Source organism: Musca vetustissima, unplaced genomic scaffold (genome assembly GCF_032173495.1).
Source record: "Musca vetustissima isolate MV318-11 ecotype Yass unplaced genomic scaffold, APGP_CSIRO_Mvet_v1 utg38984, whole genome shotgun sequence".
Lineage (NCBI taxonomy): Eukaryota > Metazoa > Arthropoda > Insecta > Diptera > Muscidae > Musca > Musca vetustissima.
The window spans coordinates 23951-40339 of record NW_026879887.1 but is presented as its reverse complement, the minus strand read 5'-3'; the positions used below and the strand labels follow the sequence as shown (position 1 = coordinate 40339).

Below are 16389 nucleotides of genomic sequence, written 5' to 3'. Positions count from 1 at the left end.
TTGTCCTAATGTAAGTGCAATACTTGTAATTTAATAAATAGAATTTCACGAAGATATATTTATGTTTGAACTTCAAAATAATATTTTAGTAAATTTCTTTTTAGTAAAATTAACTTCGTTGAAAAAGTAAGTTATAAGTTTCTTTAGTTTCTAAAATATGCATACAATAAGTATTTTATTTTATACTTAGCTGTAATTTGTTATTGCGTTGATTGCAATTCAACATTTTCATTTTATCTTATTCCCTTTGAGTTTCTTTGGTTTTATCATTTGAAAGCTATCGTTATATTAAAAAATATTATAATTAACAAGACAAAATTTAATTAGTTTAATTGATGAGCTAGCATAGAAATTACGATATAAAACTATTTAAAAGATTACAAGAAAAGTGGATTATAAATATTACCAATTATAATAATACAAAACTAGAATTTATAAAAAAAGTGGACGAATGTATGATTAAAAGCATTCAATTGAATTACAATTTCTATTATTTAATCATCAATTTACCAAGAACTTTTGAATATGGAATAACATAAATCTAATTCAATTATAATTACAATCAATTCATTAAACTAATAAAAGTAACAATCTTTCAAATTTAAACGTACATGAGATGTGTTTTTTTTGATTGTGTTAAAGGGTCTCTATTTGTTGATGTTTTGTCTGTTGGCGGAAGATCATTGTTGTGATTTTAAGATTTTTCTTCTCTCTCGACTTGATGTGCCCAAATAACTTTATTCTGATTTATAATATTACAAAACTGAAGAAAAAATAAAAAAAATATTTTCTATCTTGCATTTTATGACCGGTATCACACAAACACACTACATGTGGTGTGTTAGCGTGATACCGACGAGAGGGAATACAAAACAAAAAACAAAATTAACGCCCATGTGACATGTTCCGAGAGTTTTTGAATTCCCATACTTTTTTAAATCCCCATGTTGTGAAAAATGGTGTGCTCAATTTCGAGCGAAAGTGCGGCTCGAAAACATAGCTGTGTTCAATATGTTACGAAATGTGTTTAATAAAAAAAATATGTTTCATTGGAATTTGCAATTTGTTTAACAACAAAATTAAGAAAAAAAATATGGCTGCTGGCTTATTAATTGTCCTGGTTTCTACCAGAAAAACTCTAATGATACTGGAACGTGTTAAAATAAGCATTTATGGATATTTTGAGAGAAGTTGGTCCTTTTATACACAAGGGTACCATTCCCGAAAGCCTGCAGTTAGCAGCTACCTTAAGATTTCTGGCTGTTGGTGGGTTTCAGAGGGTAGTGGCAAATGATTTAAACATAGGTGTTGATCGCAGAACAATGTGTAAAATATTGTGGAGAGTAATGAAAATCCTGGAAGACAAAAGTGTGTGCAAGCTGACAAAGTGTGTGCAAGCTGTGGACAGCTGCAGACCAGGATCCAGGCATGATGCTTTTATTTGGCATACGAGTGCAGGTAGGCAGAAGAGGAAATGGTATGCAAAATAGTTGGCTTCTAGGAGACAGTGGTTACGCCTTAGAAACATTTTTGATGACGCCCTATAAACAAGTGGAGCATGGATCTTGTCAACATCGATATAATAAAGGGCACACATCTGCAAGAAACATTATTAAAAGGACTATTGGAAATCTTAAAAGTAGATTTTTTATAGATTCTATTTTTATTTTGATCATATGGTGGTTGAGTTGCCAAATTGATCTCAAAAATGTTACGCGCTGTTTTTGATAAAATGAGCCCTTTTTTATTTTCTTTAATTTTACTATAAAACTAATGTAAGTATTGTATTTTTTAAATAAATATTGTAAAAACACGTTAAATATTACTTCAGAGTTCTTTTTTAATGGGTACGTGCTCAGAAAAACACGTACGATCTCATTTCGTTTTCAATCCACAAGGCTATATGTGCTCGAATTATATTCCCAATATTTTTTGGGAATTCGGAATGGAGCACACCAAATTTGGGAAAATGTTTCACATTCGAGCAAACTCGAAATGCAGCACATGGGCGTAAAAAAAGAGTTTTGTGTAAGAACATATTTTCAATGCTTTATTTGTAAAGTGGGTGATTTTAAATTAATACGCGTGTGATTATCAAAAGCGAGATAACAAGTGAAGTAGCGTAAATAAAGTCGTGATCAACATCGACGGCTGTAGATCTGGAAAGTCCCCTATGCATACGAACTTAGTAAAAGTGCCTTCTAGGAGAGAGCGTAACATCCGAGCAGTAGTTGACTCCTAGAAGAAATGTAGAGAAGATTTCACTTTGTCTTTTTGGTTATGCCATTTTATTTAATCATATACATCACTTACATGTTAGGATAAATAGCTAAACCTTATATTAATCTATAAATAAACATGTTTAATGTGTAGTAGCCTACTTTAAATCTTAACATAATAGTGCAACAGCGTGCTGTGTACACAACTTCCTTACTTAAATATACATAAAAATCATCTTTAAAACTATGCCCCGAAAAATAGATTTATTAAAAAAGGGCGATGAAAGACTTAACCTAGCTTAGAAATACCATAGAACTACCTTAAAACTATGATATGTACAATTTTGATGGGGAGAAAACTTAAGCTAGGGCCACATGGAGAATCAGCGACCACCAAGCCTTGGCCTCTCCTTCCTCCGCGCAGATGCGCTTAAAGGTGGTCCCAAATGCTCTAATCGAGGATAACGCTGTACGGCAGACGGTCCTTCGTAGTGTGGGTATGGTGCTTATACCCACGTTGCTCCAGCATGACTTTCACTTTGTCGAAAGCCTCCAAATTCCGCACCCTCACGGAGATGACTCCCTTACGGACAATCGTAAGGGTGAACTCCCTGGAGTCGATGGTAGACCGCAGCATCGCCGTCATCTCCATCACTCCAACGTCGTAGGTGGTGATGGGCGGCAGTGCCGAGCTGCCCACTCTACCGCCGTTCGCCTGGCCAGATGCAAGTCCAGCCATTGTCCCACTCGCCGGGGCCGCCTTCTTCCCCGGTCCTTTCCCTCCAGTAGCATTCGCAGCAGGCTTCGCTCCGGCCTTCGCTGCAGTCGATATAGACGGGACCTTAGCAACCGTCTTCGCCGCCGCAGATGTTGAAGGACCGTCCGACACTTCCACCTCCATCGACGAGTCCAAGTCACAAGCTGCATATACAGCCGCCCTCAGATTCGCCGCTTCCAACTGCGCCATTAAGCGCGCATTGCTTTCCGTCAGGGACACCACCTTGTCCTCGAGCATGTCGATGGTCCCATTTAGGTTCTTTACCGTGTTGACTAACCTGAATATTTGGAAGTTGTTGGCCTCCTCACATCCGCAGGTAACATTCCTCCTCTTGCGGTTTTCGTTCAACCGCTCGCTGCTGCTTGCGTAACTATCGTCGTCTGATGAGCTACACGACGAATCCTCCTCTTGTGTGTGCCTCCCAGGTAGCTGGCCTTCCATGGGAGGTTTTTCCACTTCACTTTTTTATTCACTTAAACACTTTTCATTTTTCCGCTTAGGTATATTCACGTTGACGGTCAGAACACAACTGATAAGTGGAGGAGATTCCCCCATTGACTCAATTTATGTAAATAATAGGTATGCTACGGAAGGGGTAAACACCATATCGAACATATTCATTGTTGGAAACAATGTATCGAACAAAAACATTGTCGCCGACCTGTCATGCAAAATGCGTTAGACTAAATTCGCGACTTATCCTAGGTTAGTAGTTGCATTGTGAATTAAAAGCAACGATAGGTGTAGTTGTTTAGTTTTCTTGAGCACTTTTTAGTGTAATTTAATATAAGACTGCGTAATTTTCAGTAACTATTTTTGACAAAAGAAAACAGTAATTGTTGGATGATCTATTATACCACGAGTTAGCTAATTTGAATATGTTGTAGTTCTTAGTTTGGGCCATTCAAGTAAATATTATTAGTTAGTAAATGTATTGATTAGATATCGAGGAGGTGCGACTATTATATTTTTCCGAGGAATGACAACCATAAACTGAACTGAGTTTATTTTCTCAAGGAACACGAATAATTTTGGAGAATGAAATACATATGTGATACGTAAGCTAATTTAATTTCCATTCTGAATTGTAGTCGCTTGAACGAATTCTTCAAGAATATTAATAAATTGACAAAAAAGTAGGAATATAAATGGTTGACGTTCAAAGTATGATAGCATCGAAGACTGGGAGTTTTAGGGAGGAGTGATACTGATCTAGTAACAAAAATCTATGTAAACAAGAATGAAAAAATCTATCTTAAAGTCTAAAAAAATAAATGGATTTTGACCGGACGAAATGACGATGATTCCGACGATGAAGGATTCTTCAATTTGTTCAAACAAGGTGAAGTACCCGAAGTCGGAGTAGTGTTGTGTGCCGAGATTCATTACCAAAATCCAAGCGGTGAGCATTGGCTAAACAAAGATTGTCAGGCGAGAAAGAACAATGAACAATGTTTGAACAATTAAAAACGTGTCGATAAGAGCGCGAACGGGGCACGAAGCCCATAAATGAAAAATTTTGACCATGCGGACTTTGAAAAACAACGACAATTTCAAAAAGACTGAATCGAACAGCTCAGAAATTTGTGTGCATATGGGGCGAAATATGGGATAGAGGATTAATTCCATATATGTAGCGTACATCTCGGTTCAACGACAGCTGCACCAAATTCAAGTGACATGGTGTCGTATCTGAGATCTCAAAGCTATATAGAATCGAAGGGAGGACAAGAGCCCTTACCGCTCTCTGACAAAAAGTGGAAAGATAAATTATTTCGCACAACATGGCCTAGCCAACGTAGTCGCTGCAGCTCGATACGTCTGACTATGTCGATCTCAGAGAACATATGGTATAGCTCATGGTTCACTCGAATGCAATATTCACCGTCGACGCAGATTGGCCCATAGATCTTGCGGAGAATTTTTCTCTCAAACACTCCAGGCGCTGCCACATCTGCGCAAGTACTAATGCTGCAATACAACAGCATGGATAAGATCAGCATCTTGTAAAGTGTGAGTTTGTTCTGGCGACAGGCGGCGTTGCTTTTAAGTTGCTTACTCAGACCATAGTAGCATCTGTTGGTCAACACTATTCTCCTCCGGATTTCAAAGCAGATGTTATTAGTTTTGTTTATGGCGGTACCGAGGTATATCAAATCGTTTACAACCTCGAAGCTGTAGTTTTCTAGTTCCACAGTTGGTCCGAGTCTACTGGACGTCTTGCGCTTGGTCTTTTCGCATATATTGCCGCATTGGAATAGTCCAATAATGTCATTGAACATTGGCTTCAGTCTTTCACACAGCACGCTGGATAGCACTTTATATTCGATGGGAAGGAGACTTATTCCTCTAAACGTAAATTTTTGTAAATAAAAAACAGCACACGCGATATGCTCAATATTAAAGAAACTGAAATAATGTATGTTGTTAGTGGATTATGGATGTACAACGATATTTAGACATTAAAAATACATTTGCAAAGACATAAAAGTATAAAGATACGACAGTTGATACGTCGAAAAATTCCAATAGATGGCTTTATGGTTGTTATTATATAACAACAGAGAGAGCAATGTTACACGTTTCATATCGCCAGTATATAAAATGAAAACATATATAGTTTGAGTGCAGAACTCTAATTAACTTCGGGTAATGTGGACCATCATTTTCTTTTTTTGATATTGTGGGCGTAACAACGGTAAAAAATAAAAACAAATTATTTTCACAACATAGAACACTTGTTGGCTAAATATATTCCAGGTCAAACATTATACATATTTGTCTATAAAAATGTTATTGCATTATATTTCAAAAAACTTTACGTTTTCAGAGGATAGAATACCTCCTCGCATATTAATGCGTCCATGTTTCGAACTCGTCCTCATGAAAAGGTCCCACTTTTTATAGTGTTCCACATTACCCGACATTGAATATTTTTATTAAAAATTAATTATCGGCTTCAAAAATGAACTAAAATTAAAAATCAATTATAGGAAAGATGTGGAAGCGATAGAAATATAAATTTGATAGATTTTCATTCATGTTTTTCAATTTTTATTTTGAGGATTCGAAAATATTCCATTTTCAAAATAAAAATAATTTGATGATAATTTGTTTGTTTACATTTTTCTGTCAAATGAGTTGACACTAGTAGAACTTACAACAACAAATTTCCATGTGGTTGTTGTATCGTTTTTTGTACAACAACACTTGCTGTTACCTTCTATTATTATACCACGATAAGAAATGAAAAATTAATTAATTATATAATGAAGTATTGGTTATGGAATTACACAGTGACACATTTTTCAACTTTAAAATCTTGAACCAATCGAGACCCCCAAAATCTTGAAGCTTGTGATGGTGGAAGAAAATCCCTAGCTGGGTTTTGCATTATTAGCTAAGGATTTCTTTTAAATTAATTTTTAAAATATTCGACTGGGGCCGATTTTAGCACAATTTTCGAATAATACGTACTTATTATTGAGTCTATATCTCGTGAACTATTCGAAATATTGCTTTTCTCTCTTAAGCAATATTTTTCCTCTTAATTAGGTCTACAAATTTTCTCTTGAGATAAAATCAATAAAACAACAACATCATACTGAAAATAGCACAACTGTAAAAAAATTTAAAATTTAGACATACTTTTTCCATGTTTTTTACACTTATTTCAGAAACTGCTACTGACTCGGACAAAAAATATATGACAAAAAGATAGCCAATAGCAAATCAAACAACTCTTCTTAAAACCCCGATTTCATTGGTTGACTCCTTCACATAGTTATAGCCTCACAAATTCATCAAAATGAACCAAAGAAATTCACTCCCAATTGTATGTTTATAGAAATAAAAATTGCTATGCTTTTTTCAATAAATAGGTACAAAATTGAAGTAAAAATTAAACATGGAAAAAGTAAGTCGAAATTTTAATTTTCTTGCAGTTGTGCTATTTTCAGTATGATTGTGTTGTTTTATTGATTTTATCTCAAAAGAAAATTTTTAGATCCAATTAAGAGGAAAAATACTGCTTAAGAGAGAAAAGCAATATTTCGAATAGTTTACGAGATATAGATATAGTATTATTCGAAAATTGTGCTAAAATCCACCCCCAGTCGAATATTTTAAAAATTAATTAAAAAAAAAAACTTAGCTAATAATGCAAAACCCAGCTAGGGATTTTCTTCCACCATCACAAGCTTCAAGATTTTGGGGGTCTCGATTGGTTCAAGATTTTAGTGCTGCACAGTGTTATGAGAAAATAATATTAAAAAGAAAAACAAATTGAACTGTGATAAAATACATAAACGCAAAATTAAGAAGCCGAAAAAAATCTTTAAAACCGTTTATATGATTTGTTCTCCATTCATTAATTTTTGGTGCTCTAACTACTCATCATTATTGCTGCTGTAATCTTTCATTCATCATTGTCGCTGCAGTAATTCTTCATTCACCAATGTTGTTGCTGTATTATTCATCGTTGCTGTATTCCATCCCGTTATCAAAATTGTTGCTGTTTCATCCACTCATCCATTTTATGTACCTATATAAGTCGTTAGTAGAAATAAGATCCCAGAGCAGGTTGCCATTTAAGAGTGTCTACCTAATGAATTAAACAGCTGAAACATTGCATTCTCTTAAAATGACTCTTAGGTGTGCATCCTCTCATACACTTATTTTATTGCAAATATCATATACTAACCTACTATAGTTTTGAAAATATAAATATTATTTAGATATTACGATATGTATTATAATAAATGCGCCTAGAAATGAATATGATATTCTAATTATTTCTACAGCAATAGAAGGTAACGTTATAGCTGATATGTAAGTGAGTAGTGTCTCTCTCTTTAGGGGTAACTAAGAAATTCAGAGTGTACAGGTTACCAAAGGCGTTAAAAAGGGCGGGAGAAATGCACTCCAGTGACACTTTTATCGGTCAGTTATAGATTTGTTGATATTTTTTCTTTCTCATGCCTAGCCTAAATTGCTTTTGTTTCCTTATACATAATTAGGTGGTTTTATTGATTATTGGTATGAGAAACTCTAATGTTTCGAGTCGATAACCCGGGTCAAGTAACCTCTCCACGGCAGAGCTAGCCGACAAAAATTGAATCATGCCCTTGACTGGTATTTATCGATGAACTTTTAAACATGTATATTCCCCAGTAGTGACACGCTCGTAACAACAGCAAACCCCAGCTGATTTGATTCCAACGTAATACTAGTGTCAATATGAATTTGACAAATTATGTTTTTAAAAAACACCTAACAGGTAAATTGGGAATGCATACAATTTGAAATTGTTCTTTATTAATGTTAGGGCAACCCTGCCAATCAGCATAGATCTGGCATCATTGTTTCGTGCTACACACTAATACAAGAACACATCTCATTCAGTCTTGTTCATTCATTCACTCACATAGAGTCTAAACGCAACCATAGAGTCAGGAGTCAGCGGGGTACTCTTTCGCCGGCGTGAAAACCAAACGAAAGAGTTAGAGTCTAAACGCAACCATAGAGTCTAGAGTCAGCGACAGTCGTTTGCCGTGTGTTTCGTATTGGCAACGGGAAATCGCGACGGCTGACGTTCGCGTCTAGCGGCATGACGCTAGAATAGATTTTATTCATTTTTGCTCAGCGTCATACTCAAAATTTCTCTCTTGCTCTCAATTGAGTTGCCATATTTTAGGTAAAAATCAACAGTGCTACCAAATTTCAATGAGAATTTTTATCAAAACATATGGCAGTGCTGTTAAAAAAAACAAATATTTTCAAAGATTGTGGACGTTTTTTAACGAATTAATAATAAAATGGAACAAAAATAATTTTTTCAATAATTTTATCCAAGATCCTTGACATTATTGTTTATTAAATAATAGATTGATTTTGGTTTGCACAACGTAAAATTTTCTGTCAGAAAATAAAAACAAATAATTGACATTTTGTGCCGCTAACGCCAACTCTTTCGTTTGGTTTTCACGCCGGCGAAAAAGTATGACGCTGACTCGTGACTCTCTGGTTGCGTTTAGACTCTTAGCGTTAGCGGTACAAAATGTCAATTATTTGTTTTCATTTTCTGACAGAAAATTTTACGTTGTGCAAACCAAATTCAATTTATTATTTAATAAACAATAATGTCAATGAACTTGTGGAAAATTATTTTTTCCATTTTATTTTTAAAATTTTCTTCCATTTTATTATTAATTCGTTAAAAAACGTCTACATGTTTGAAAATATTCTTTTTTTTTTAACAGCACTGCCACTGAAATGTTGGTATCACTGCTGATTTTTCCTAAAATATGGCAACTCAATTGAGAGCAGGAGAGAAAATTTGAGTATGACGCTGAGCAAAAATGAATAAAATCTATTCTGGTGTCAAGCCGCTAGACTCGAACGTCAGCCGTCGTTCCCGTTGCCAATAAGAAATACACGGTAAACGACCGTCGCTGACTCATAGTCTCTTCGCGTACGAGTTGTCTTAGAGTCTAAACGCAACCAGAGAGTCACGAGTCAGCGTCATACTTTTTCGCCGGCGTGAAAACCAAACGAAAGAGTTAGCGTTAGCGGTACAAAATGTCAATTGTTTGTTTTCATTTTTCGACAGAAAATTTTACGTTGTGCAAACCAAAATCAATTTATTATTTAATAAACAATAATGTCAAGGAACTTGGATAATATTATTGAAAAAATTAATTTTCTTCCATTTTATTATTAATTCGTTAAAAAAAACGTCCACAATCCTTAAAATAATTGTTTTTTTAACAGCACTGCCATATGTTTTGATATAAATTCTCATTGAAATTTGGTAGCACTGTTCATTTTTAACATAAAATATGGCAACTCAATTGAGAGCAAGAGAGAAATTTTGAGTATGACGCTGAGCAAAAATGAATAAAATCTTTTCTAGCGTCATGCCACTAGACGCGAACGTCAGCCGTCGCGATTTCCCGTTGCCAATAAGAAACACACGGCAAACGACTTTCGCTGACTCTAGACTCTATGGTTGCGTTTAGACTCTTACAGTCTGGTCTAAGGTATATTTAATAAGGTAGCCGCGTCGGCCCAGCTGTAATGTTGAACCAAAAAATTAAAGAACAAAATTATAAATGAAAATCTCCGAATATCGAAGAGCTTTTTTGGCAAAACTTTTATTAACATTTTCAGCAAGAATTTGTATAAAAAATCTTGTCAATCTGTTTGTTTTGGCAAAATATTTTTACATATCAAAATACAACAACCGATGTTTGTTGTAGAAATTCGCCGATGCGGCTACCTTGTATATCTACCTTGGTCCTGTCGTAGCACGTTCAACATTTTGTAACGTATTTTAGTTTCCAGAATAAATCTTGCCTAAGTTTGTTAAATCACAAAAAAGTCTTTTAATCACAACATAAAAGCAATCAAATCGCATTTTTCTCCACGCAAAAGCACAACAACTGGCGACGAGGACGGTGAATAAAGAAATACAATTCTTTGATTCCAATTCATCCCAACAACAGGCGACGAAAACGGCGAATTAAGAAATAAATTTCTTTAATTTCAATTCATCCCAAGCAAAATCAACTGCTCAGAAATATCAAGCGAGAACATCGTAAAATAACTAGCTGAACAACAAGCAGCTATGCATCTTCAATCGCAGTTACTTCAACAACTAGCAAACCTACAACAGGCACAGAGCACTGGAAACTCCAAAGATGCAACATTAAGTCCCAAAGTCGCGTTACTCTGAAGAAAAATGTCAAACAGTGTTCACGACAGATTCAGAAACTATGTTTTACCCAATAATCCAACAGAAATGTGTCTCAAAGACACCCTGGAGAAACTTAACAAATTATTCGGTAAAGTAGAAACATAAGTGTCACAACGCTACAAGTGTTTACAATTGATGAAACTTGAAGGAGAAGACTATAAGGAATACGCCGGAAGGGTCAACTTACAGTGCGAACTCTTCAAGTTAAATCAAATGCAAGTGGATCAATTCAAGTGTCTAATCTACGTCTTAGGATTAAAATCCAGCAAAGACAACGACATTCGCTTACGTATACTTAAACTGCTAGACGACGCAAAAGACTCCACAACTCTCGACACACTTGTAGATGAAACTCAACGACATGGATGGATCTCAAAACAGACAACACACTGATCGAGCATCAGCCGCAATCAATTTGCGCAGTCAAGAAATTCTCCAAGAATAAGAATCCTTCACACAAAATATTGTACCTTCAAAACACCCTGCTGGTTTTGCGGAGAAATGCATTACACAAAATATTGTACCTTCAAAACACACAAATGCTCAAAGTGTCAACAGACAGGTCACAAGGATAACTTTTGTCACAGTGCAAAAAGAGGTAAATCCACAGACAAGAACATTGTCAAATCGGACAAGGCAAAATACAACGCCAATGCAGTTTTCTCATCGAAGCAACTCAAATTGGAGCAATTGCGAAAATACACAACCGTTGAGATAAACAACAAGAAAGTTCGATTACAAATCGACACAGCTTCAGATATTTCAATAATATCACAATCAACTTGGGAAACGATAGGTCAGCCTCACCTATCAGAAACCAATGATACAGAAACCGACGTCAATTCAAACAGCATCAGAATTCTCGGAAATGCAACATAACGGTATCAGACAAAACGCTAACTTTACACTGCTACGTAACGGACATCGATCACCTAAACATAATGGGCATCGACTGGATACAAAGTTTTAACCTTTGGGACACACCAATTTCAGCTTGGTGTCGCCAAATATCAACCGACGAATACTTATCTAACCTGAGAAACAAGTATCAAACAGTTTTCGACAACAGCAGTTTAGGTCTCTGCACCAAAACTAAAGTCCACATTAAACTTCTACCAGATGCAAAAGAAGTTTTCATTGCAAAACGTCCAGTTCCATACACCGTACGAGCAGATATCGAAACAGAGCTAGATAGACTTGAAAAAGCAAATATCCTCACACCAGTCAATTCTTCGAAATTCGCAGCGTCAATAGTCGTGAGCAGAAAGAACGGTAAAATCAGAATTTGTGCAGGCTACTCTACGGGCCTCAACAATTCAATTGAACCAAACCAATACCCTTTGCCCACTGCCGAAGAAATTCTTGCCGACTGTCACAATTGCATGATATTCACACATTTAGATATCTCCGACGCATACCTTCAAGTGGAAATCGACGATCAAAGTAAGGACTTACTTACAATAAACACCCACAAGGGTTTATACAAATTTAATCGCCTCACTCCAGGAATCAAATCCGCACCAGGAGCCTTTCAGCGAATCATGGATGAGCTATGCACAGGCATCCAAGGAGCTCGAGCATACATAGACGACATAGTCTTGGCGAGTACATCACTAAATGATCAGAAGACTAATCTTAACCTGTTATTACAGAAAATACAAGATTATAGTTTTAAACTCAAATTCGAAAAATGCCAATTTTTCAAACCATCAATCAAGTATCTTGGTCAAATCATTGATAAGGACGGCATACGACCCGATCCAGACAAAATTCTTGCAATACAGAATATAAAGGTCCCAGAAAATATTTCTCAGGTGCGATCTTTACTCGGTTCCATAAACTACTATGGAAAATATGTCAACAACATGAGGAAAATCAGGAAACCACTAGATGACCTCTTAAAAAAGGAACACAAGGTCCAAAGAGTGTCAACAGTCTCTAGACGAATGTAAACGCATTCTGACATCTGATTTACTACTCACTCATTACGACCCGAAACTGCCAATACATATTGCAGCAGACGTATCCTCACATGGTATCGGTAATATACCATACTTACCCAGAGCATACCATCAAAGCCATTCATCACATCTCAAGATCATTAACTCCCAATGAGAAAAATTACAGTCAAATCGAAAAGAAAGGACTAGCTTTGGTTTTCGCCGTACAACGTTTTCACAGAATGATCTTTGAAAGAAAATTCACTCTACATACCGACCACAAACCACTACTCTCCATATTTGGTTCCAAAAAAGCTATTCCAGTCTACACTACAACGTTGGGCTCTAATCCTCCTTACCTACGATTTCGACATAAAGTATACCAAGACAAACGATTTCGGACATGCAGACGTACTGTCCAGATTGATAAGCGCACATGAAAAACCATAAGACGAGTGCATCATAGCTTCAATCAATCTAGAAAACGACATGAGGTATCACATCACAGACGCTGTATCTACACTCCCAGTCAGTTTCAAAATGATACAGGAAGAAATAAAGAAGGACACAACCTTACAATCGATTTCAAATTATGTTAACAACGGCTGGCCCGAACACAAAAACAACATCGATTCATTTATTCTGCCATATTTCAACAGGCAAGAGTCAATATCAATAACAGATGATTGTCTCATGTTGAACTCTCGAATAATTGTACCAGAATGCTACAGAAAACAAATTCTCAAGCAACTTCATCGATGTCACATAGGAGCAGAAAGAAGCAAAGCCATAGCTCGAAGCTACATATACTGGCTAATATAGACAAGGACATTGAATCATACATAAAAAGGTGCAACAATTGCCAAATAAACGCAAAAAGTCCAATTAAAACTAACCCTTGTCCTTGGCCAACAACAACACGCGTTCTCGAACGCATCCACATCGATTATGCAGGTCCTATAAATAACATTTATTACCTCATTATTGTGGACTCATATTCCAAATATCCTGTCATATTGGAAACACAATCAACCACAACTGTGGCAACATTAAAGTTATTAACAACTTTTGTTTCACAATTTGAGAATCCAGAACAAATCGTATCGGACAACGGAACGCAATTTGCCTCAGCAGCATTCGAAAATTGGTGTTCTCAATGAGGAATCAAGCACACGCGCATTGTTCGATATCATCCAAACTCCAACGGTCAAGCGGAAAGATTCGTCGACACTCTTAAACGATCTTTAAAAAAATCCGAGGGAGAGGAGACGCCATCAAATGCATTTTTGGAAGTGTATCGTTCTACTGACTGTCACCAGCGGAATCATTCCTAGGCAGAAAAATGAGAACGGTCTTCGACTTAATCACAAAACCTCCTCCAGCGAGTCAAGAAAGGAATTCCCAGACGGAAAAACAGTACAACCGAAAACATGGTACTATCAAAAGACATTTCAACCCTGGAGACCTTGTCTACGCCAAAAACTTCAAAGGCAACAAAAGCTATTGGGTCCCAGGAGAAATCATCGAAAAAGTAGGAAACGTCACCTACAACACTCTCATTCAATTGAACAACCGTCATATTCTCGTGCGATCCCACACAGATCAACTAAGATCCAGAGAAGCCGATACCGATGATTCACACGAGCAAAACGGAAATCTTCCTCTACAGATACTATTAGAAGACTTCAATATCAGCCTACCAACAGAAGATTTCTCAACTCCACAATCATCAATGGTTCCGGTCCCACAAAGAATTACGTCATTCAGTCACTCACATAGTCTCTTCGCGTACGAGTTGTCTTACAGTCTTGTCATAGCACGCTCAACATTTTGTAACTTATTTTAGTTCCCAGAATAAATCTTGCCTATGTTTATTAAATAATAAAAAAGTATTTTATTCACAACATAAAAGCAATCAAATCGTATTTTTCTCCATTTCAAAACAGAAAAACTGCAGTAGCTGCAAACTTGGCCTATGGCGTGTTTGTCCATCTGGGCTCTTAACATACTCGCCAAGAACTTTCTTTTCTCCGTCTAATATAAAATTGCATTATATACTATTTCATGTTATAAATTTACAGTTAATTAAATAAAAGTAACGTTAGAATATATTGTTGTTTATTAATTCATGTTAAACATTCAATAAAACTAAAGTTTATCCGAGCTTAAAATCTAACATCCCATAGGAATAACAAAATTGTAAAATTCTTCAATACAGTTAATTTGTTGTAGTATAAAATTTCGATTTTATAAGATGTTCGTAAATAGGAATTTGTAATTGCAAGTAGTATTCAGATTCATACAATGAAACCTCATTTAAATTTGTATCAATTCGAGCGGAAGATGGCTGATGGTTATGGCGCTTGTTAATGACAGCAATTAGATATTTTTTAGCTACAGCTCTGTGCAAAGCTAAACGTATTCCCGACTCGTCAAATTTATTATTTGGTTTAATGCCATGCAAACGTACACGTAAAGTGCGTTGAGGCAATCTCAATATATCTGGGGGACACTCTCGAACACATTTCGTAGGAAGAGTTTCACTATTCAGGTAGTCGACATATAAAACATCAACCGTTTTGGATACTTGATTGGTAGAACGAATGACAGCTCTATACCACTTTTTGTCTTTCGAATAGCATGCTAGACATGGTGTACATGGATTCAAGTTCGTGAGTGGTCGTGCTGATTTCGCTGCATTTCTTATAGCTATCTGCATGTTGACGTCATGATTTTTGTAATCATTTGTAATAGGGATTATTTGAAGTACTGTTGGTGAAATGATTTTAATAACTCTACATCTAAACTTTTGTTGTGCGCCAGGAAAGTGTGGTGCCTTGAATGCTTCGATTCCGCTAAAATGTGTGAAAATTGTTGAAGTGTCGTTTGGGTAAAATTGCTCATATTCCGATTCAATGTCCTGCAAAATGAAAATAATTTTTTCAAAGTATGTGATAAAAATTAGTAGATCAATACTAACGACATCTTCTTGAAATGAGATCCGTTGCTCTAATTGTTGACCTATATCATCTTGTTCGTCTGCCTTTATGTCATCGGTAGCGGAATGCCAGTAATTCATTGCAAAAGTATGGCTCATTTCAATAACATCTTCATCGTCGCCATCAGCAATACTAAATGATTTGCTTTCGAGATCCGTTTTGCTGGCATTACTTAAATAATCCACATCAAATTGTATTCCATCCTTCATCAGTTGTGTGTAATCATTATGGTCGAACATACGCTTTTTTGTCGGTGGTGTTATAAAACTATTTTTGTATTCATTTCCTGGATTTGCGATGTTATTATGACGTTTGTCTAAACGATCGATTAAATTGCTTATATGATCCTCTTTGTTCTGGGGTAGAGTCATCCACTTATTATCGTCATTAGTCATTGAATAATGGTTTTCATTCAATTTATGTGCATCGAAATCCTGAAAATATTTTGCATTGTTTGGTTACAAAGCAATAAAGAGAACACAAAAAATTTAAGAGAACACAAAATAAAATGGCTTTCTCTTTGTAAACTTTTTACTCGAAAATTTTGAACAAGTAAAAATGGTAAACAGGTATACCCATACATTTATTGAAATAAATGTTATGAAAAAAATTAAAAAAACCAATGAGAAAAGAAGTATATGCCTTTGACCAGAACGGAAGGAACATCATAACCTAATAAAGTACAGAATAATGGACA

General features: G+C 35.8%; 1 protein-coding gene across 1 annotated transcript; it reads left to right on the top strand.

Moving 5' to 3' along the window:
- Positions 1-11694: 11694 nt before the first annotated feature.
- LOC133325043 (uncharacterized protein K02A2.6-like) lies at positions 11695-12705 on the top strand. Its single transcript, XM_061533871.1, has one exon. It carries the CDS (start codon positions 11695-11697, stop codon positions 12703-12705), a length of 1011 nt encoding a protein of 336 aa, XP_061389855.1.
- The last annotated feature ends 3684 nt before the right edge of the window (positions 12706-16389 follow it).

Bases quoted from the DNA above. Each gene is read 5' to 3' on its own strand.
- LOC133325043 (XM_061533871.1), top strand. From the start codon at position 11,695: ATGGGCATCGACTGGATACAAAGTTTTAACCTTTGGGACACACCAATT.